Raw genomic sequence first — 24,005 nt, forward strand, 5'->3', positions numbered from 1 at the left:
GGTGGCTGAGTGGCTGGGTGGTTGGGTGGCTGGCTGGGTGGGTGGGTGGCTGGGTGGGTCGGTGGGTGTGTGGGTGGAGGAATGCATGGGTGACTGGGTGGAGGGGTAGCTGGGTAGACAGATCTGTGGGTGGTTAGGTAGGTAGGTGGCTAAGCAGATTAATGGATAGGTGGGTGCTGCTGTTGGGTAAATGTCAGTGAACAGATGGGTGGGTAGTTGGGTGGATAAATGGATGGATGGGTGGATGGATGGTATTACAGGTAAGTGTGAGTAAATCCACATTTTCTCTAAATAAGTAACTAAGGGTGAAGTGGAGTGGACATGCACTTAAACCTAACTTGCAACTTGAGAGCAAAATGGGTGTATTGGTGTTCTGGAAGGAAATGCTTTATTTTTGTATGTATGTAAGAGGTATGGGAGGTGCTAGAGCACATGGAACATTCCCACTTCAAACTTTATCACTGTGGCTGCTTACAGAAGAGGAGCCACATGAAAATGTCCTCAATAAGCAGTTCTCTAGTGCAAGAGCCTCTTGTGGAATCTGGAAACTAAAGAATTCTAAATGTCCTGTTTCTTTAGGGCATACATTACAAAAAGACGTGGGAAGTTCCACTTTCATCAAGAACACTACAAATACCTTTGGTCAAATCAGTGCTCCCAGCACGTTTAGCTTATGCACCAGTGAAGTTTTAGAGATTGAATGTCCCGCAGTCCTGGCCTGTCCACGCACAACCATGGCAGCACCCAGGGGTGACTGCCGCGTCCACGCCGGCCGCTTCAGCGGGAAGCCGGGGTGCGCTTGGCCTAGGGGGCCAGACCTCGAGTAGGGGCCCTGAGACAAGACCTGCAGGTAGAACATTCAGGGCAGATCGGGTCCTGCCAGAAGCCGTCTGGGGCTGCCACGTAGCTTGCCGGCCCCGCGCACATTCTGTGGCTTTGGTAGGAGACAAGCAGGTCCCTCGCCCTGGAAGAAAGCGGCATTGTCCCTCGCTCTGCTTTGCACGGCCCGTGTTCATGTCTCACTGTTGTTTGCAGGGGAGGCAGATGTGGAGCAGAACAATGGGACCCCCTCTCAGGACACAGCGGTGACAGACTCCAAGCGCACAGCGGACCCGAAGAATGCCTGGCGGGACGCCAACCCAGCTGACCCCGGGGGCCGCCCCCACTTGATCCGCCTCTTTTCCCGAGATGCCCCGGGGAGAGAGGACAACACCTTCAAAGACAGGCCCTCGGAGTCAGACGAGCTCCAGACCATCCAAGAGGACAGTGCAGTCAGTCCTGAGGGCCTGGATGTGATGGCGTCACAGAAAAGACCCTCCCAGCGGCACGGATCCAAGTACCTGGCCTCAGCAAGCGCCATGGATCACGCCAGGCATGGCTTCCTCCCGAGGCACAGAGACACGGGCATCCTTGACTCCCTCGGGCGCTTCTTTGGCGGTGACAGGGGTGTGCCCAAGCGGGGCTCAGGCAAGGTGAGCTCTGAGGAGTAACTAGGGGCACACGGAACGTGTGTCCACTTTAGTTGACAAGGAAAAGGAAGGAAAGTCAGCAGGTGAGCTAAGCCCTGGCAGAGACCCTGGCACAGCCCCCCGCCGTCCAGCTGCTGTCCTTGCTGGCCATGCTCGCGGCCGCGGCCACGGGTGGGGGGGGCAGGGGGGCTGGGTTGCTGCTTTTGCTGCATTTCCACCCAACTCAGCCTCCTTCCCCTCCTCGCAGTGGATGCAGTGGGGATGTGGCTCAGGAATGCAAGAACATTCTGAATTCTGCATCCCTGGGGGGCGTGGCGTGGGCGTCGTGGGCATTGTCCGGGGTCTCACGCTCGGGGTTTTGTGGCTGATTCCGCTTCCGTGCCCACGCTTTTGGGGTCGACACTGGGTTGTGCTCATTTTCCTTGGCATCCGTGCTGCGAGCTTCGCGTGGTCTTGCAACAATCGTGCGATTGAGGACTTTTGAACAAACTCGAAATTTAAATTCGCCTTGAGCAAATTGTGTCTTTTATCTGAGTTATTTAGGGGAAAGGGGTGGAGTGATCCTTGCGTGTGCCTATGAATCAGAACTGTATTATTTTGTTATTCCATTAATTCGAATAGAGAATCTGTGAGGTTTCACTATGTAAATGTTCTGTAGATACAAATTGTATCAGGAGGGGAAAAGCTCCCGTTGTGTCCGTTCCCAGCCTCGGCTCCTGGAGTGGATGGTGACTGGGTCATCTATGGTGGTGGTCCATCAGAGAGCTGAGTCCCAAGTGGCTTTGCTGTAGCAAACACATAGCATGTCCTATGCCTCCTTCGGGTGCTGTCTTAGCTGGGTCCTTTGGGAAGGAGAGGGTCTTTCCAGGAAAGCCCGGGCTTATTGCTGTGCTCAGAAAACACACACGATGTAGCTTTTCTCCTGGCTGTGCATCCTGCTGATCCTGAAAGTCCTGGGAATGTAAAGATTCTTTTGAGTGAAGTGTGGAGCAGGGGCCCTGACTTGCAATTTTAAAGGGGTTTCTGAAATTTACTTTAGTCTCTGACTGCAATTTTTTAAATTCCTGAGGATTGTGAAATCGTTGAACGGTAAACGGGAAGGCAGTTTGGCCACGCGGGAATTAGGGCGCCAGCAGGCTCAGGTGCAGCTACTGTGTCTCTCGCATCTGCCCCCGGGTGCCAGCATCGCCCACGTGACACTTGGCGTGACGTCTGGTGACTAACACTTGCCGTGTCTTAAGTGCCAGCGGGGTCCACCTTCTGCTTGCTTCTTGCAGTGTCCGTCTTTGCAGACAGTGGCTTTAACTTTGGGGCAGTCTTGCGTCACCCTAAAGTGGTGGTCGTCTGACTTCTTTCCAGTGCTGATTTCAGTCTGAGGTGCTTTTAGAGCATAGCTGTGAAACCACCCCAGACTCTGGCTGCCGAGTTGCGTCTTGCGGTTATTCTCAGCCCCCAGTAGGCATGCAGCACCGCCAGTTGAAAGCTTAAGCTGTTCTGCTTCACTCAAGGTACAGGAAAAAATATATTTACACTGTGCAGAAAAGATTAAGTCGCTGTATGGCATATGTTATAAAACAAGCTTCATTTCAGTGGTAATGGTCTAAATTAAAATCGTGAATGCATTGATATCAATCATTGTGACTTTATTTCAGAATGGATATATACGTATGTGTGTACGTGCATCCGTGTTTGTTCTCCTCTATGTAGAATTACAACCATTGTTGCTTTAATACTTTCAAAGGAAAGATTCACCTCAGAAGGAGGCATCAACTTTGCAAAAGAGTGTTGCCCGATTATCAAGGATCCAGAGAAATCAAAATATTTTCACAGGATTTTTAAAAATGAGAATCATGTTTAAACAATTGTTTTAGAATTTTTGAAGTATCAATTCTGTTCACTACTGAATGTTGAATAAAGAGGATTTAAAAACGAACAGCCTTGCCTTTTGCTGCCAGAGAAATCCGTTAGAGTTTGCACGCGTCGTCACATAGCGGCTTCCCACGAACGCAGGCCCGGGATGCCTTCCTGTGTAGCATCTGCTGGAACCAGTATCTGTTCGGCACCCCTGTTTTACTGCGGACTCTTTGTTTGCTCTTGAACACTGGAGATGTGAGCTTAAAACCTCTCCGCCCAGGCGCACGCCCACGAGGGCCTTAGGATTCTGGGGTATTTACCGGTGCGGACCGCGAGGGGTGATTCTGTGGCTTTGTTTCTGTTCTTGCTTTGCTCTGCGTGTCGTAAATCAGCAGAGCCCTCATCTTATAGAAAGGTCTTTGGATTGAGGCTTGAGAGAAGGGAAGCAAAAGGCCTGATTATTGTCCCTAAAAGCCCATTTCGTGTTTCCACCATTGGTCATTCCCGAGACAGTTGTCTCAGGTACATGGTATCCTAAAGAGCACCCCCAGGCCTGAGGGTCGGCTGCCCCACCTGGGGTGTAAAGTTGGGGGGAAGCAATTATTCTGCTTGTCCGTCTGCAGTGGTTTTTCCTGGTGGAATCGTGCAAGGCTAAAGGCAAGGCCCCTGGGAAGGAGGGTGTTGGTCCGGGGACCCCTCCGCGGCCCCCCACTCCCCCGAGGCCACGTGGCGCTTCCAGCCCTGGGCTGGCGCTGCCCCCCCCATCCTCAGAATGCCTTGACAACACCCACCTTTGTGTGGCCTGGCGTTGACATTCAAGGAAAGTGCATTATAAATTCCTGGAGGAGGCATATTCTTTTGCGAGCCCTAAAGGAAGAGCATATTTACGGAGAACGTGCTCTTTTGTTGCAGGAGGAAAGAAGGGTTGTGTTGTTGCCACCCAAAGAACAGCTCTCCCAGCTCCCTGGAGTGTGGGGCCTCGGGCAATGGGCAGGCCTTTAGGAAAACAAAGAGAAAATGCATGGGGTCTTTGTGGAAGGTGCCCTCTAGAGCGGCCACCCCCCACTTGCTGCTCCCCTTGTCGGACCTCACCCCCTCCGCGGGGTACAGTGGCCAAAGCCTTGAGCCAAGGGATCGCTTTGGAAACTGCCTTTGTTCCTTTTTATCTGCAAGGGGGGAGGTTTTAGCAGAAACTAAGCTGGACACAGTGATATGCCCCCCGGGCCTTCCCCCAAGTAAGAACATGCCCCTCTCAGATTTCTCCAGACCAGGATATTTTAAAGAGTTTTTTAAAGTTAGTCCCACACTGATGACTGTACCTTTCTGTCCTGAGTAACCTGCTCTGCTCAGCATCCTGTCATTCAGCACTCTGTTATTTCCGTGCCTCTAATTTTGATCATATGGGATGAAAATCATTTGTCGTTTACCACTATGGGGTATGATCAATCTTGTAAATTAATCACCATGTTCTGTTTCCCGGTTTTTTCCCCACTTTAACTTCATTTAACATTTAGTTCTACCATCACTTAATGCTTCGTCGTTACCATAATATCCCAATTTTGTAGCTATATTCTGTAATCCTGTGGGGAGTGTAGTGTGCAGCGGCTGAGGAGGGACATGGCAGGAAGCGTGTGGAGGGCCCCCCCTGCCATGCGGCACCTGACCCCCGAGTCCAGGGCCTGGGGACCTGCATGCTCCCTCTCAGCAGAAAGTTTCTGCTCCCAGGAGTGCAACCCCGCACACGAAACCAAGTTGAATGTCTGTGCGAGGCTGTGTGGCCGTGATCTGGCCGTCAGTCCCGTGCTTCAGTTTGCCCGGAGATTTGGCCACAGCTCTTCCTAGAGAACAGACAATGTGGCAGGTGTATTTCAAAAAATACTTTCTGAGATGTCCCCCAGGAATATCTTTATGAAGTGTTACTACTCTGATCAATTCTGGATCAGCGGCTTCCCCAGCTCGGCTGCGGGCAGTTTACTGTGGACCCCATTGTCCACGGACCCTCAGTGTCCAGTGTCCCGTGGCTTCAGTGGGCGAGATCTGCGTTCGGGCGGGTGGCCCCGCTCCAGGGGGGTCCTGCCACGTCTTCCGTGTGAGCCACGTGTCTGCGTGTCATGTTGATGTGTCTAATGGTGACCGCCTTCTGGTGAGTGTTATGTATGCCTGTTTGATTTTGTGATGAACTTTTGCTTCATATATATTTCTTCTTTTTTATGCACTCATTAAACTTTGTAACAGACCAAGGGTATTGTGCTAACTGCACGTGAATTTTTCACGTTGTCTTCTTTGGGCCCCCCCCCCACGAAGTGCATTTAACACAGGTATTCTCGCGGGCTCCTGAAAGGATAGCCAGCAGGTGAGGGTGAGTGAGGGCCAAGCGCCCCCACCTCGGCACGCGGAGGTCAGTTTCTCACTCTGTGCTTTTGCACAAAGACTTTTTCTTTTCTCTCCGCGGGCAGCTCGTGTCCTGGTCTTTCATGGCTGTTCTCGTTTCCCTGGATGTGTCAACATCTGTGTGTGAGCACTGTCCCTGCTGAGGGGAAAGTGTGGGCGCGGAGTAGACTCTGCCCTCCCTCTGTGTGTGTGTCGGGGCGCGGGGGACACAGCCCACTCGGCGGCGTTTCCCGAGCCACTGGGCACATGGGAGACCCATCCCGCCTGTGCGTCCAAGATGTCCCGGAAACCCCGGGGAATCTGGACGTGGCAGTGCGCCAGCTCTTCCCAAGGACGCCAGTGAGCCTGGAGGTCATGGATAAGGTTGGGTCTCGGATGAACTAGAAATAAAAGCAACACACGATTAATTTGGATGCGTTCACCTGCCCAGCTTGCCCTCACTCCCCTCCCGCTACGTGCATTCACAGCATGTACAGGGGCAAATGTCACTGGTTTTCCTTTTGGTCGAAGGGTTAGATGTTTGGTGACAGGCTTGGCTGACTGGCTGATGGAGAGCTGGGCCTGACCTCAGAGGGAACGTATCCCAAGAGGGAAGAGCCCCCTCCCCAGAGCTCCTGTTAGCTGTAGGAACCGCAGAACCCGTAGAAGTGGTAAGAGTCTCTCTGCAGGTCTCTCCCACCCCACTCTTTTTTTTTTTTTTTTTTTTTTTTAAGATTTTTTATTTATTTAGTTGACAGAGAGAGACACAGTGAGAGAGGGAGCACAAGCAGGGGGAGCTCTCCTACCCCACTCTTAACTGCCCCGAAGCTGTCCTGCTTCAGAGGAAATAGTATAAAGTGGGGAGAGTTCCAGAAACAGGAATTGTTCCGAGGAAGCCCTCGAACAAAGGCTCCTCTGAGGGGCACTTCTCGCCAGCCCCATGGGGTGCACCCAGTGACGCACCAGCCCCTCCCGCACCTGTATGGGAGGTCAGGTGAGCTCGGCCACTGGGGTGCCTCGTCCCCCTGCCGTTGCCCATGAAGAGGATGCCCGTCTTCCCCCTCCTGCCCGTGCTTGGGGGGCTGCGTTCTCAGCCGCCCAGCTGCCTCGCCCCGAGCTGCATGGCCAGCAGCCCACGGAGCCCTGTGTGCCGGGGGGGGTGGGTAGCTTGACATGGGTCCCGGCACAACCTGGAAACAGCTCAAGGAGCTGGTCTCCCTCGTTAACAAGGGGCATTGCTCTCAACGGGGAAACAAACTAGAAAATTCTTCTTTGTCTTTTAGCCAAGGGTGTCCATGCCCGTCTGCCACCTGTCTGCCACCCTGGGTGGGGGGCTCACATCTTGTGGGGACGACCAGGCCCGATCGAGGCAGAAGCCACGGCAGGCTCATCCACCGAGGCATTAACATAAACATAGCCTCACTCTGGTAGGACTCCGTGCCTGGATTAAGGTCACCAGGGCTTCTCGCTGGAGTAAAAATCACCGCTCTCACGTGGAGAGAATCAAGGGTGGGATGTACAGCTAAGTAGACTCACCCTAGATCTGCCTCGGGAAGCCCTGTGTGTTCACTTTGCAATAATATTTCTAGAACACACTAACATTCTCCTGTGTCATAACCACAGCTCATTCTTCACATAACCCACCAGTGACCTGTTATTTTAAAAATCCATGTAATCTACAGCCAACTTGAGACATCTCTTAAAATCATTTACATCGATTTTATCTTTTGACCAATGTAAGGTACCTTCTCTCCCTGCCCATGAGCCCACCATTCTGTTGCATACGATCAAACAAGGGGAACTTTCTGCAGGCCATTTACCTTGGTCCCACAGTCATGCTCTCTCAGCCACACCACTCAAAACTGGGTGATATGCAGGTGCTATCTTACAGCAAATAGAATCGGGAAGACACACAGTAGGAACAGACACTACTTAGGAAGATTTATAGCAACCGAGCTTAGAGTTAGGGTTAATGCACAGCTCACGTCCAGGCATGCTAAGTTAACATTAAGGCTTCTAAATCTCACCAACAGCAAGGAAGAATGTGAGACCGTGTAACCCCGAGTGGCCGCCTGGCATGACTTTGGCCACTCTGTTGCTCATAAAACTAATTCCTGGCGCTCTGTAGGAAGCTGGGAGGGCCGGCAGAGAGAGCACAGTGACCCCCGCAGAATGGATGTGGTTTCTCCTGTAAATCCCATACCGAAGCTGTCACTCCTGTTGCAAAAGAAACATACCTGTATAGTAAAGCTGCGAACCTTCTCTATCCCAATGTAGACTTGAAAAGCCCTCTAGCATGTCGCATCGGGCTGGAAGGCGCTTCCTCCCCTTCCTCGGTCCAAAATCTTACGGTCTGGTGCCCGCTACAATGTTAAGAAAATGTGGTGACATAATTGGGCTCAGGGCTCCAGAACTTTCCCCTAAATCTTTCTTCTTGTTCTTTTTTCTGACGTCCTTTCCCCGGAGTGCTGGGGGCTCCCACTGCTGTCTCCTCTTCCTCTGTCCCCTCGGTGGCCGCCATCCATCCTCCTCACGCCCTCACCCTCGGACCTCCGTCCCCCACTTACCCTCCTCCAAGCCCAGTCAGGAAGGGACGCTTGCTGGAGGATTTGGGGGCTCTGCCAGTGGTACCATATGGACTCAACCGCCACTCTGTGTCCCCTGGCAGGTGCCCTGGCTCAAGCAGAGACGGAGCCCTGTGCCCTCTCATGCCCACAGCCAGCCCGGGCTGTGCACCATGTACCAGGTAAGACGTGTGCTGACCCCCCCAGGCCCCTCCTGTCCTCCTCAGTCAGCGGGGGCCGCATCCGGGCACGTTCCAGCCCGTGGGCTGCAGCAGGTGCAGCAGGTCTGGAGTGCCTGGGGGAGTCACATTTGCAAAGTGAGGGGGCCAGGTCCTCAGGGGAAGCAAGCAAGGGTCAAGGTGAGAAGACCGAAAACTCTTGTTCAAGAGGCCTTTGAATTCCCAGGCGGGATCCTGCACAGATGACCCACAAAGGGCCAGCTGTGGGGTCAGGGCAGTGGACGGGCCCCTGGGACCAGCGGGGCCTCAGCGGTTCCACGGGCACCAGGGCACGGGGAGCCGGCTACCACCGTGACATTGACCTGCCCTTGAAAACCAGTGCCTGATGTACACTGAGCGATTGCTAGTTGAATTGTCACATGACGTGTGTCCTTGGGAAGGTCGATGGCGGGTGCTGTCCCCACCTGGGCTCGGTGGGGCCTACGCTGGGATGGAGGACGAGCCGTCACCTGTCCTCATCTGCTGCTCGGAGCACGAGGGCCCACAGGTGAGTCCGGACGGCAGGGGGAATCAGGAAAGGCAGCATCACCCCAGAGGAGGTCCTGAGTCCACCAGCAGTCACACTCCTACTTACGCACGGTGGCGGCCACCACACGGGTTTGCAGCCACGGGCCTACGCTTCCAGGTGACAGTGTGCGCCCGATTCAGACACCTGAGTGTGTCCCCTGGGGAGATGCAGAAGGTTGGGAACCCGTGCCTGAAGAGGATGGACAGCGTGGTGAGCGCACTGTCCCGATACGCTTGTGGACCATCCCCTCCCAAGAGCGTCAGCGGGACAGGCTGTTGTCCAGCCCCTGTGGCCACTCGCTCCGTAAACGCCTCTCTCCGCAGCTCGTCGGTCAAAGCAAACGCCCTCCCCGGGAGGCCAGTGCCCCCGCATGCTCCGTGAAGCCACCGGAGCGCCAAAGCCCCTGAACAGCGGCCCCTGGTGCGTGTGACTGGGTAACAGTGGGCCCCACACCTGGGTGTGAAGCCCCCACGTAGGGCCAGCTTGCCCCTTTCCCCCAAAACCACTCCATACCTCCCTGCCCCAGGCTCTCCTCCGCCGACCAAGACCGCTTCTGTCAGAAGCCGAGCTCTCCACAGAGGGAGACGGGCTGCGCTCTTCAGGTCACACCAAGAATGTTGATTGTTCTCTTTTAAAAAACTACTTGGCAGAGAAAAAGCAACACCCCTCTCCTCCGCCTCTTCACCCAGACCAACTTCTGTGTGTGCATTAAAACAACCAGGCCTGAAAGAAAGAGTCTGCACGACACCCTCTCTGGCCACCAGCAGGCACACTAAGGTTCAGAGGACACACTGCGGGGTTCTGGTCCTGGGTTCTTTGTATTTATTATTTGCTCATTTATGGACTCCCCCTAAATACTGGGCACCCCAAATGCGATTTGGATTGGCTTGCAAGAACACACGCGAGAATACTGAAACACGCACGGCACTGGCTAGCGGTGTGTATGTGTGCATGGTACTCGCCTGTCTGCTAAGTGACCCGAAGTCGAAGACAGACCCCGAGTGGAAACCAAGGGCGAAGTTGCCACACGGACCAAGCCAGTGGGCTCCCCAAAGTCGTTACTGACAGTGCAGACCCTCCGAGGGCCTAGTCCACCCCCAGGGCCTCAGTGATCCACGTGGCAGGTCCCCACCATGCGAAATGCTTTTCAGGAGGTGCCTGTGTGTCGGGTGCATAGAGGACAGGTGGGCCGGTTCTGGGAGCCCCGGAACCTCCCTTCCACAGGGAGAGACACTGCCACGCTGTTCTCACACTGATGAAAGCAGTGCAACCGGGTCTTCTCTCCTCTCTGAGCAAGAGCTTCTGATGATTTGAAATGTCTCCCTCCAGCAATTTGGGATCCATTATTGTTTCAAGAAGATGGTCGTGTGTACCGGAGGGTAGATCTAATGGCACTTGACACAGGCCGGCTGCAGTAAATGGCTTCAGAATGCACCTGTCTGAGATTCTGTGGCAAAGGGCACTAGACACAGGCATGCAGAGGGAATAAAGGCCGCTGGATAGAGCCGGGAGCTGAAGCTCGGACTCTCAGCACTTAGCCGAAACCGTCTTCCCCCCCCGTGGCTCAGAAACTCCAAAGCTACCAATAAGCAATGCCGAGCAGACATTCTGTACCCTGACCTTCCAGAACACTCCTCCTTCTCCCTGTGTCCTCGTGAGTCTCTCTGCAAATCCACCAGGAAGGCTAGGAAAGAGCCATCCCCCATGACATCAGGGTGACCAGCAAAGGACACATGGGTTCCACGAGCCAAGCCCCACCAGGAATTCTTTGATTCCAGGGGATCCAACACATGTCCTAGAACTACCGGAGCTCAACCTACAGGGACGGAACGTGACCACCGTATGTGGGGAGAGAGTAGCCCACGCAGACGGTGGCATCCTATTCGGGAACCCAAACGCAAGTTGGAGAGGCCGGAATTGCAAGGGAGAGACGGGGATCAGCTTGGTGGAGGGCAGTCCCCTAGGGAAATATCAAACCCTTTTTCCTTGCGTGTCCTGCTCTGCCCAGCCGGCCACCTCTCCCTGCACGGGGCCCCCATCTCGGGGGGATGCGTGAAGCACGGGCACTGTGGGTGTGCCAGGCCTCATGCAGGACACCTGGTGCCACAGCCACCCCTCCCTGGGGGCGAGCGAGGACCAGCAACGGGACGGCGTCCACCCTTGATTCCCCCCAGCTCCTAGTCCCTTGGAGGCCGCAGGCCACTTCACAGGCCTCCCTGGCTGGAGAAGGCCCAGGCAGCTACCACGCACACCAGAGTTCAAGAGCCAGTGACACCTCGTGCTGCAGACAAGTGCCGAGTAAGACTCAGAAACGCGGGCTGTGGCCCTCTCTTCGCCTGAAAAGCACCAACGCAGCGGAAGTCGCCATCAGCGCTGCCCACTCCGTGGGGGTCCCGTGCCACTGGAGAGAAATACAAGAGGCGCACGTGCCGCCCCAGCCCTGGGCACCCCTAGGTCTGTCACACCTGCCTCTTGGCCCCGCGACGCCTGAGCCACGCTGGAAGGACACCCAGGGGCCCCGGGAGCCGCGGGCTCCCCTCCGCCTCTCACCAGCTCTGGCTTTGGGGCCCCTGCGTTTCTGCTCAGACCTCAGCTTCTCGACCATAAAGGAAGTGTCAGATGAAGGACTGGGAGTATTTCTCTGAAGACTGGGGTGCAGCGTGTCCCTAGGACATCCCTGCAAGCGCTTGCGGTGACCCAGGTCTCGCCAGCCCCGCAGCAATCGGGATGCCTTCCTGTGCACTCGGCCTGTGAGGGCTCGGTCTGCACGGGACAGACAGGAATCCCCGTCTCCCGGCCTCCAGACACTCCCCGCACGCTCCCGGGGCCCAGCCTTTCCCCGGGGGGATGGGGGTCTGCTTCCCACCACAGCTGAACTGGGGGCCCACGACCCTCACTTGCTGGAAAACCTGCTGCAACTTGTCTTTTCCTTCCAAAGAGAATGTTCCAGACCCCACGCCCCTGAACCTGCTTGCTCACAGTCTGCGCAGAGACCATTGGATCCTAAGAAGAGACTTCGGGGCTCATCGTTTGGGTTTATAGCTCGGTTGTGACGTCCGCTTGACATTTATGCTAAAAGAGCTTCTGTGCACGTCAGACTCATCGAGGTCTTTGTACATTGAGTGCCTGGAAGTAGCAGAGACAGACCAGAGCGGGGCGCGCCGACATCCCGTCCTGCTTCTCGCCGTTCTGGGGACAGCGAGGAAGCCACAGGAAGGCCTCACTCCAGAACAGCCGGCGCCAGACCCCCTGACTCTGGGGAGCAGACCTGCCCTGCGGGGCAGACCTTGCCTCTGCCAGGAGCTCTGCGGCTTCCCCGGGGCGAGGGGCCGAGACACTGCGCGCTGCTGGCCCTCCCATCACCGGGGGGATGCCTCGGCAGAAGGGCCCCTTAGAGCTGGTGAGCGCCAGGTGGCCAGTGCAAGACCGAGAGAGGGGAGGCCCGGCGCCGGAAACCCACCACCATCTTACGGCTTTCGCAGCATCTGAGAGCGGCTTCCAGCCCGACAGGTGCCCCCGACCCCTCCGCCCCCTCCATTGTCCTCCCCTCCACCGCGCCCACCTCCCGGGATGACAGAGCCTGACCGCGGGCATCAGGTGGGGACACGGGGCTTGCTGTGTCTTTCTGTGCCCAGGGGCACAGCCTCTTATCATTCCGACCCCTGCACGCCCACCGAGGACGGTCCAGCCGTCCCTGCGGGGGAGGGGGTGGTTCGTCTCCCGATTTCCCAGGAGAAGTCAGAGCCGCACCTCCCCCCACCCCGCCTGCCGCCCCCCGACAGCAGCCTGCATCCCCGCCCTCAGCTTCACCGTCCGCCAACCACAAAGCCCTGCACCCTGGTCACGGGACAAAGCGCCGGTCCCTTCCGAGCCGACCGCTGGGAACAACAGCAGGGCCACAAGGCCGAGCCCGCGGACCGCACAGCCCACCCACGGGCTCCCTTCCCGGGATCTGAGAAGCAGTCTACGTCAGGGCAGGCGCCACGCAATCTACAATCGCCCTCTAAATCAAAGGTCTGCCTGAAAACTGCGCCAGAAATAAAGACCGCTGTTGACCCCGCACAGCTTTCCCTGAAGAAAGAAGCTCAGCTCTAATTAAACTCACTCGAGTCAACAATTCAGGAACAAACATATTCTTAAGCTTGCAAAGGAAAAAAGCACAGGGCACACTGCACGTATCGTTCAGACTGAGAAGAATTCTCCCCCGTATACGAAATCTAGGATGTCTTGACTTCACCCCAAAACGACACTAACGCTGTCCCCTGAGGCACATCAGAAGTCTGAACAAAACCGGCGTCACGGCTTCCCCTGAGGAACGGGCATGAACGAAGGGAGGAGCGGGGCCCAAGGCCACAGGAGAGCCTCCTCTGGCCCACCTGTGGTTTCTGGGGACGCGGGAGTCACAGGGTCTGGGGCTCCGGATGGGAGCACCCCCCCCGGGCTCTCTCCCCGACACACCTGGACCTACTCCGAAAGGGACTAAGGTCACAGGTCAAACACCTCACAGTCAGACCCGTCCTTTTATCCCCAAACTTGGGACCCTTGGTGCACTTGCTGGATTTGGTAATACTTACTCGGGGGCCCCTCGTTCAGCACCTGGAGCAGACGGGGCGGTTCTATGGTGGAAACTAGGTATGGCCGGCAAGGGGTAAGGAGGAGTCTTGGATGGAGAGAAGGAAGCTGTTCCTGCCACGGACTCTTCAGGAAGTCCTCAAGGAGGATAAGCCACTGAAACTGCTTGCGGCCGTGAAGGGTCCTTACCAGCCGTGGAAGGAGCGTGAAGCCGGAGAGAGGGGGCAGGAAAGGTACCTGGGTTTCATAGTGAACTGTGTTCGTGGTTCGTAAACATAGAGAACATCACACACATGAGCATATTGGGGCTTGTTACCACGTTCGGGAGAAAAACATTTTAGGGATCCCAAGTCTTGCTCAGGCGCCCTGCCTTATGGTCCATGGCTCCAGACAGGTTACGTAGATTCACTGCGTGGCTCCCTGGATCGGAGTCTCTCCAGAATGCCCCCAAATCAGAGATTTCTCTGGACAAAAAAGCAAAATGCAAATTCCTTTACTCAGTCGTTCTCAAGACCCCTGGTGAAACCCTCTGCGTGAACGGCGAGGGTCCCGATTGTAATGTGCAGTCTTCTGGGGCGTCAGCCTGTCACTTACAGGAGTGAGCACCCAGCATGTGTCTGTGCGGTGCATGGCTGGGGGCTTGGCCGGTTTCAGCCCCCTGGACAGAACGGGCGGTGCAGCCCGTAGGTGGTCTGCTTGTGTGGAGCTGGGGCTTCTCTGCACAGCGGGGGCTGGCTGGCCCCTAGCTTTAGTTACACAGAACTGCGTCCTTCAAAATGATAACCATACCGGAAGATCTCTCCTCATTAACTGCTCTTGCATTCGCTGCACCTAATTATCAGTGTTTACCAACATGAGTAGGAACTAATTTTCTAGGGAAGAACGGCACCCACAAGCCCCCAGCCCTCCGGACATTAACAGACCCCTCTAACTGACTCCATCAACAGACGCTAATTTTTCCTTATATACAGGAACATTTTTATTTCTAGCTCATCATACCTTCACAAGGTAACGTAAGTAAGGTAAGTCGACAAATTTTTTAAAAATAAAATAAACCTACACTTTCTAAAAAAATCCATTCTTCCTTCTTACCTTTTCCTTCTGTCGTATGGCTAGCCCGTGATTTATCCATTTGGCACCACGTGTTAGGTTTGGAACACCAGCCTGTGTCCCACGTGGAACCCACAAGAATCAGGCTTGGGGTGGTGGCCCTCAGCACCGGGTCCTGGACAGAAAGTCAGGAGACCCGGCGAGCACATCCCCATCCCCCTCGAGTACCGGTTGCTGCACCTGTTAAATGAAGCCGTTGACTCCGAGCGTGCTGAGCAACATTTCTTGCTCTACAAACGGTGAGGGTGAGCATGAGAATCATACACCCCGTATTTTAAAAGCGAGTAGAATCACTTTATTCCCTTTTTAGATGGAATCCTTTGGGGACACAGGGAGGAATTCCTAGAACTTGGGTGGCTTAGCCACGTAGGACAGGGTCAGTAGGAAAACCGTCAGTGTGCCCAGCACTGGACGCGCGTGTGCGGACCCACCTGACTCGGGCGACAGGCGAGCCCTGGGCGTGTCGGGGCCGCGGCACGGACTGGGGCGCCTGCGTGTGGCCGCCAGCGGGCTCAGAGTTCTCTCCACGGGACCGGATGCTTGCTGAGAACCAGTGCCCAGGCTGAGGGTCGGCGGGAGCGCAGCCTGGTGTGAGGAGCACCTGCCTTGGTGAGCCTCGATTTCGAGCATCAGGAAGGGCAGGGCTTCTCACACAGCAGCTGCACCCCGAGCTCCTTTCTTTCTCCATCACGTAGAAAAGATGGGGCAGGCATCAACACACACATTGGATTGGAAGGACCAATGTCCCCTGAACTAGCGTCCCGTACAGGAAAGGTGGAGGAACAGAACGTACTGTGGTTCCTACGTGTGATCTGAAGGAAGCCGGGGCATACTTCATGATATTTAAAGGATGTTCTAATATTGTAACATACCCCAGGTCATCACACCATTTTGAGGACTCTTAGCCATTAGGGACAGGGGTCTGGATGCACACGATTTTGAAGTTTGGGTTGGTCCTAACACAGCCTCTAGTCTATTATGTAACCTCTCTCAGCTCTTGGTCTGCGCTTGGCCACTCTTCTAGCTGCCTTCCTTTGAGCTGTGTGTGTAGTGATCTCTTACTACTCTCTCCACTCCTCCTCTGCACTCATGCAACACCATCCATCCAGAAGAGAAAAGCAAGCAAACTGAGGCCTGGGCCGGGGGAGGGGAGGGGCCCCGAGTCTCGCTGGGCTGTGCCTCGTGCAACGGGGGACACACAGGTGCATCTCGGGGCTCAGCCCCTGGAGTGGGGAGCACACAGAGGCAGGGGGACACATCCAAGAGCCAGCGATTCACTAAGATTTCATCCACTGACATTGTGATGGTTGATTCTGGAAAGATAAGAAATAAAGTAGGCGCTCGAACTTTTTTCTCCCGTAACCACAAAACCCCAGGCACAGTGAATATTAATTTTTTCAAGATACAGCATTTTCTTCTGAGAGGGAATGAGTCCATCAATTTGTCTCTAATCAAATCCAGATGCAAATGTGTTGCAGAGTTCTCCCTATTTTCACAAAACAGCCACTGTATTCAAGGGAGCGAATCTTTACCCGATCTGATGACCATTGATCTTCAGATGTGTCAGGTGAAAACTAATCTCCTGTTATTACTTGCAAGTTTAAGAACTCCCAGTTCCCCGGCAAATGGGAAGACTGCTAAAACCCCTTCCTGAGGTCTGGATGGGGAGCGCGGCCCTGGCCGGGAAGCCGGTGCACGGGCTCCCCCTGCTGGTGGCGGACATTATCGCAAGAGGAGGGGAAAGAACCAGTATTTTTCAAAAGTATTACAAATTAATGGAAAAAGCAATCTCCCCTAAAAACTAATGGAAAGGTTGCCCTTTGTGCTATGGTTTCTCTCCCGTGGTGGTTAGGACTTCTCAGCGTAATGTTATTTGCCATCAAGGAGTTGTGTGATTCATCATGATGCCAAAAGAGGACCAGGTGGTGCCATACGATGTCCTGCAAACTGAGGTCACATTTCAAGGCGCCCGCCCGTTTCTCCGTTTATGCAGGCGCAGAGCCAGGTCTGAACATCGTCTCACCAAACTGAGATGCGAGGGCCATCCTTAAGTGGTAGAACTTCTTCGGCAACCTTTCAAATTTTGACTTCTTTATATAATGAGTTTGTGTTATTTTTCTCATCAGTCCGAAAGCCTTCATTAAGAAATAAGTATTTTTTTCAAATCTCACTTGTGCAAGATGTTCAGCTGCATGTATTTTGGAGACGCTGTGTTGAGACGGCCTAGCCTCGGGTGTAGACCGGGGGTCATGGGCGGGGGTGGGGGGTCCAGCGTCCCCACCTCCCCAGCTCTGAGTGCTCTCGGCCCCATGGGAAGCTGCTGCCCTGCCCCCCTGTCCCAGTTCATCCCAGATGACCTGAGAACTCCCCCTTACCTCTTAACCTCCTGAGGAAGAAATGAGCTGCCAGGAATGGGGCAGGACTCACCAATTTGACAAATAACGGTAAAATGTTAACCATTTTGCCTCTTTTTCAACCTTAGTGAACACAAAAGTGCTTCATCAGAGAATTACTAACTGTGGGTCTTAAAAACTAACTAAGCCTTGGGGTGCCTGGATGGCTCAGGCAGGTAAGCGTCTGACTCTCGACCTCGGCTCAGGCCTTGATCTCAGGGTCATGGGATTGAGCCCTGTGTTGGGCTCCATGCTGGGTGTGGAGCCTAAAAAAACAAAAACAAAAAACTAACGAAGTGAGAAAAATCCTTCCTCTGTTGGGGAGCCCCAGTTCAGTGGGCTCCATGGCAGGGGACTCCATCCATCACAAGTACTTGCGGGGCAGAGGCTGAGGACCAAGTAGGGACTGACAGAGGAAACCCCACAAGTGACTGGCCTGTGCCCCTCACGCCCCTGCACCTGGCCTGGCCCCAGCTGGTCTACAGAGCGGACAGGTACCCCTCATGCCCCGCGATCTGCCCCTCATTCCTCCTGCCAACGCTTCCTCCAGACGCAGCGTTCTCCCCGTCTCTCCTATGCTAAGTACCCACATCCCATAAACTGTAAAATATAACGAATAACCAAAACCCCAGTATTTTTAAAGAGCTTCCCCAGGCCTGCCAGGGGCTCCCCAGCCCTGCTCTGACCTGACCCAGCTGTCAGCCCCCAAGACTTCCCTAGAGGAGGGCCCAGCCGCCCCTCCAGCCCCCCTTCCAGTGGCCGCCCCTTCCAGCAGAGCCGACTGGCCTTCATGGGGCGCCAGCATGGTGTTGTGCACCGTACTCGTTCTCACTGCTCTACAACTTCGCTTCGAGCTGCTGAGGGAGGGCGAGTGGGGGTCCGGGCATCCCTTCTGCCAGTTTAACAGATCAGGGCAGACCAGGGGCTCAGCACAGAAGCCAAAAGGTGGGAGCACCCAGGTGTCCCTCGACAATGAACAGATAAACAGAAGGGGTGTGTCCATGTAACAGAATGTTTCCACCCTGAAAAATTTAGGAAGGAAATTCTGGCATCTGCTACCACATGGATGAACCTCGAGGGCCTGATGCTGGTTGCAAGGAGCCAGACGTAGCAGGACCAATCCTGTATCATTCCGCTCCTGCCAGGTGCCTAGAGCAGTCACATCCGTGGAGACAGAAAGTCGATGGTGGGCACCGAGGGGCTGGGGAGAGGGAACAAGGGCTTGGGGTTTAGCAAGTGCAGATCTCAGTTTGGGCAGTCCGATGCCACATGAGGTGTTACAGCCTAAAGGGGCCACATTGTTCAGAAAGCAGACACATTAGGAAGGGGAAGACGTTCCAAGCAAGGGTGCCCATGCGAGCAAGAGCTCAGACGGAGACAAGATGCTGCATCTGGAAGGACGGCCAGACTCATGGACACAGGGCTCCCACTAGACAGTGTCCTCATCAACAGTCGGCTTTGTAAAGACAGACCCTGCTAACGGCCGTGCTCTAGTTTAGATATTAACCTACAGAGACACGGACTCGGTTTCCGTGCATGGTTCTGTGAAGCCTAAGACATGTGGCCTTCTGCATAGCCGCCCCCACAGTGAGGACCCTTCACCCCAGAGCCGTCCCCCTGCTTTCCCATCGTGCCCACACCACAGCCTCCCCTCGCCCATCCCTGTGCCCTGGCGACCGATGCCCTGCTCGCCCTCGCTGCGGTTTAATTGTTAGAAGAACGTCACATAAATGAGTCCACACGGCAGGAACTCTTCTGGGAGTGGTTGCTTCTGTCAGCCTGACACCTTGGAGAGGCCTTGAGTTCCCAGGTGTATCAAACGTTCGTCCAGTCTTGCTGCTGCGTGGTCCTCCCCTGTGCGGACATGCCACTCGTCTACCTTTCCTCTCACTGATGAGCATGTGTTGTTGCCGATTTAGTGATCAGGAATTGAGCTGCTAATAAACATTCATGGACAGGTTTTTTTAATGAACATAAGTTTTCATTTAAGATTGAAATTACTTTTCCCTCAAAAAATTGGTGACCAATATATTCATTACAAAAAAAAAAAAAAATCACTTCCAGAAATATTTTTTTCCTTTTACCATTCAAAGCAGGAAGCAGGATTGCTGGGTCCTACCGGGAAGTAGATGGTTAACTTTATAAGTAGCTGCCAAATTGTTTGACAGAGGGACTGTACCATTTTGCATTCTTACCAGCAATGCAAGAGTGCTCCCGGTGCCCCACATCCTCGCCAACACTTAGTATTGTCGGTACTTTTAATTTTGTCCACCGTGATATATGTGTCTCCCCGGGGCTTTGAGGTGCATTTTCCTAGTGGCTGACAATGTCGAGCAGCTTTTCACATGCCCGTCCTGTCTCATGCCGCATTGATTCCGTGTTTGGTCCATCATTTTAAACTGGGTTGTTTTTTTAACCGTTGAGTTTTGAGAGCTCTTTACATATTCTGGTTTCAAGTGTTTTGTTAGTTGTGTGTTTTGCACATATTTTCTCTAGTCTGTAGTTTGACTTTTTATTCTTTTAACAGTGTCTTTTGCAAAACCAAAGTTTTAAATTTTATGGGCCATTCCTTGGGTGTCATGTCTCAGGAATATGCTTTCTTCTAAAATCGTATAGTTTTACGTTGTACATAAAGATCTATAGTCCATTTTGAGTTCATTTTTGGATAAGGTGCGACACTGGGTTGAGGTCCATTTTTTTGGATATTCAGACGCAATTGTTCCAATACCATTTGTTGAAAATATTATTGAATGGTCTTCGCACCTTTCTCAAGGATCAGCAGGTCACATTTGGGTGGGCCTGTTTCTGGACACGATGGTGTCTGCCCATCTATGTGTCTGTCTCCTCTCCAACACCACACTCCCTTGGTTACTTTCACTCTATAGAAATCTGAAATTCAAAGATATGCTACCTCGAGCTTTATTCTTCTTTTCCACCATTGCTGGGCTATTTCGGTCCCTTTGCATATCTGGATAGTCTTAGAAACAGCTTGTCTGCATCTGAACAAAACCTTGTTGGGACTTTGATAGGATGTGCATTAAATCTGTAGAGCTATTTGGGGAGAGTCGACACCTTTACCACGCTGAGCCATCCCATCCACGAACACAGAACGTCTCTCCGCTTGCTCTTTGTTTTCTTCCCTCAGCATTTCCTGGGGTTTAGCATAGAAATCCTATACGTATTTTCCTAGATTTATGCCTGGTGCTCTTATACATGTAGTGTTTTCAAATTTTGCTTTTTCTAACTGTTCATTGCTTAGTGTATAGGAATGTGATTGGCTACATGTCATTTTACTACCAGGCCATTCCAGATATAACAATACAGTTGTAACCAGGTGACTACCTCAGATCACTTGTGCAGTGGACAATTTGCAACCAAGAGTCCAGGTCAAGTCCGTACTCAGCGGGCTTCGCTGCACATGTAACAAAAGAAATGTGTGGCTCCACCAAGGGCCTTCTGTCTACTTAAGATCAACGCTGTGTGTGAGGCTCTGTATTCAAAATGATCTGCACAGTCTGCATGTAAACCCAACACACAGTGAATGCATATTGTTTGCTAAGTTCTGTGCTGAGGGCTATAAATACACCAACCACCTTTTCCATGAATGGCTCTGACCCCTGATGTTGTAGCTCCCAGAGCCAAAATGCAATTTACCAACTTCATGCGCTCCTTTAAATTACTCTTCCCTCAAAAGATTGGTGACCAATATATTTATTATAAATATCACAAAATACATAATTTGTCTTACAGCATTCAAAGCAGGTGTGCGTAATTCACATGAGAAACATTACTACCTATGTAAACCTCATTATCTATCTCACAACATAAATAAGTTTTAATAATATGAGATCTGCATAATATTACCTAACATTCACTTCTGTAAAAACCTCTCGTGTAGTTTAAGATATTTTTCTAGTTTAATCGCAGGCTGTATGAGTTACAGGTGCCCGATGCCTCTATGACTCAATATCCAATACAGAGCATGCAGAAAAACGGTGTATGAACACCAAGAGGAGAGCAAGGTGGACTGGATTTCGAGCTGATTTCATTATTTCAGACCATTTGGATGGTGTCTCATAAATAACCACCTGCAGGACATATCAGACACTTAAAAGATACTTGTCTTAAAGTAAGTAATTTAAATCATTTCCTGGCTCATCCGTTTTGCTTTTTAATTCTTAATTTTGCGCTCACTCTTTCATTGGAGAAGAATATACAGCGTCCGCGTGCTGATTGAGTGTGATCGGCCAGTGAAGTCAGGCAGTTGGAAATCAGGTGAAAGACAAGGATGCGGGGAAGGGGAGCAGATTATTCGGGTCCGTGCAGCATCAGCAGAGCATGAGTTAGAATAAGCAGGCTCAGGGGTTTTGGCGGGAACAGAACCCCTCTGGCTCTGTCTCTGCTATGCCCACATCTCCAGGCTCAGTGCCCACGGCCACCCGGCTCCCTGTGCCCTCCTCCAGGCGCGAGCGGGGAGTCCTGAGCGGCGGGGCTCCCAGCCGGCCGTTGGGGCCGCACACTCAGGGTGCTCGTGGATGAGCAGCGTGGGAGGCCGACGACCCACTGGGTCTGCAGGGTGAGCTGGAGCCGGCTCCCCGCAGGAGACCCCTGCAGAGTGACCAGGGCGGGGGCGGAGGAAGGGCATTGCGGGCAGCAAGGAGCCCCTCCGGAGGCAGGGCCTGGGTGCGGGGAGGGTGCCTGCTGGACCCAGGTGAGGGAGGGCAGAGGCCCGGCCAATAGGCCCGCGGGTACTGGAGGTCTAAAGGACCGGGGCCTGCCGGGGCTGGGGCGGCACGGGGGGCAGAGAAGTCCGTCGGGGGGCCTGCTTAGCTTAGCACCGGGAGTGGGCAGGTCGTGGCGCTTGAAGGGTGAGCCGGGCACGGGACGTCCCAGGGAACTGGTGGGGCCCGGGTGACCTTGTCCACAGCCCAGTGAGGTGGTGGGCCATCAGAGCAAAGACCAGCGCTCAGGGGGTAGTGCATACCTGCACGCCGAGTGGAGTGGGTTCGCAGCGGCCCTCCAGCCAGAGAGAAGGTGCTCTGTGTGGGGAAGCCGAAGCAGGGGGTGGTCAGGAGGGAAGGGGGGAGAGGACCGCCGGGTTTGCCGATGTGTCTGCGCTGGCAAGGGAAGGATCAGAGGAGCTCCGCCAGCTTTTATTTTATCGTCTGTCAGTAGTGGGGAGGGGAACGGATGCAAGGATGCGTTCGAGAAAGACCAGATGCGTTCCCAGAGGCAAGGGTGACCGCTGGGTTTCAGAGCCCGGGGTTCTGAGGCAGGAAAGCGGGCATCTGGGGACAGCCTGACATGTCCCCAGCCAGTGGGTGCCGGACGCACTGCACCTGTCACTGCAACCAAGCCCCCTCGGGGTACTGCGGCCACCGGTTAGATGAGGCCCACCAAAGGCCTTAAATTCTGGAGACGCATGCTTTGGACTCCGTGGAGGCAAAGTGTCTCCTGAAGAAGGGCTTCATCTCACACAGCAAGCACAAAGCTGATGAGGGAAGGGAGCGCCTCCAGGGACCTCAGCACGTGTAAGGGAAATGCCCCTGGGAACTTCTCCCTCATGTTCTTCCCCGTGCATGTCACTGGGTGAGCAGGAGAGCCCCGGGGTCAGCTCTGCAAGCTCGCCTCCCCGAGCGCTCTGTGCGCAGGCGGCACTCAGCCCATGGTGGAGGGGTGCGTGGAGGCTGCTGAGCTGTGGACATCGCTCCCCGCCGCACATTCCCTGTCCTCTCTGAAGCACTTCCTGAGCTGGGAAGAGCTGGGCACTGTTCCCCACAGCCTTCCCGCTGCTCAAGATCTGGAAGAGGTCTTCCCAAACTGGGCCAGTGCCTGCACTGTGACCTGGGATGCTGATTTTAAGAAATGGAGCTTCGTTCACGTGATGCAACCCCTTCAAAGCTCATGGTGGGGTTTTTTTGCCGTTAATTCCCGAGTATTCTCCTTTATCCACAGCAGAAGCTCAGGGAAGTGGTAGCTTTCTCATACGGCTTACTTACCCTGCGCCCGTCTCCAGCAGACTCCCCCTTACATTCCCCTCCCTTGCCCTGTGCTGTGACTTTGGGGGCCCCAACGTTGGGTGCATGGTGGAGATGCTTCGGGCACATCCAGACATGCTGCCTGGGGTCCCCTGCCAGCCCCAGGAGTGTCCTGGGTCATGGCAGCTGTGCCGCAGTATAAGGTCCTGATCCCAGAGATGCATCCCCAGGAGAGAAGAGAGGCAGCTCTCCCAGGGGGGCAGAGCAGAGGGTGGGACCCAACCTGAGCTCAGCGCGCCCTCTCTTTCAGGATGGACATCACGCAGCGAGAACTACCCACTACGGCTCCCTGCCCCAGAAGTCGCAGCACGGCCGGCCCCAAGATGAAAACCCTGTAGTGCACTTCTTCAAGAACATTGTAAGTGCTCCCATCCCACTGTGAGCGGCAGGCTGCCGGGAGAATCGAGATTGCAGGGGGCAGCAGGTGCCTGGCCACGGCCTCATCCACAGGGGACCTGAGTCTGCCCCAGATGACCCTGAGTTCTAATCATGAGGGGTTTGAGTATATTCCCAGATGACACTGATTCTAATCATGAGGGGACCTGGGTCTATCCCCAGATGACCCTGACTCTAATCCACAGAGGACCTGAGTCTATCCCCAGATGATCCTGAGCTCTAATCATGAGAGGATTGAGTATATCCCCAGATGACCCTGAACTCTAATCCAGGGGGCACCTAAGTATATCCCCAAATGATCCTGAGCTCTAATCATGAGAGGATGAGATATCTCCAGATGACCCTGAACTCTAATCCATGGGGCACCTAAGTATATCCCCAGATAATCCTGAGCTCTAATCATGAGGGGTTTGTGTATATCTCCAGATGACCCTGAGCTCTAATCCACAGGGGACCTGAGTCTATCCCCAGATGACCCTGAGCTCTAATCCA

General features: G+C 54.0%; 1 protein-coding gene across 9 annotated transcripts in view; it reads left to right on the forward strand.

The window, feature by feature from the left end:
• The window catches only part of MBP (myelin basic protein), a 110,623-nt gene that overhangs the window by 76,029 nt on the left and 10,589 nt on the right, over positions 1 to 24,005 (forward strand). For 4 of the 9 annotated variants that reach the window (XM_034995830.1, XM_034995831.1, XM_034995829.1 and 1 more), the window contains 3 exons: positions 1,036 to 1,472; positions 8,362 to 8,439; positions 23,368 to 23,475. In XM_034995830.1, coding sequence (XP_034851721.1) covers positions 1,036 to 1,472; positions 8,362 to 8,439; positions 23,368 to 23,475 — 623 coding nt within the window. Of the gene's footprint in view, positions 1 to 1,035; positions 1,473 to 8,361; positions 8,440 to 13,636; positions 15,982 to 21,058; positions 21,209 to 23,367; positions 23,476 to 24,005 lie in introns of those variants that run through there. The other 5 variants (XR_004677593.1, XR_004677595.1, XR_004677594.1 and 2 more) reach the window with 5 other exon arrangements.

This window comes from Mirounga leonina, unplaced genomic scaffold (genome assembly GCF_011800145.1).
Source record: "Mirounga leonina isolate KUSES-001 unplaced genomic scaffold, KU_Mleo_1.0 Mir_93, whole genome shotgun sequence".
In the NCBI taxonomy this organism is placed as follows: Eukaryota; Metazoa; Chordata; class Mammalia; order Carnivora; family Phocidae; genus Mirounga; species Mirounga leonina.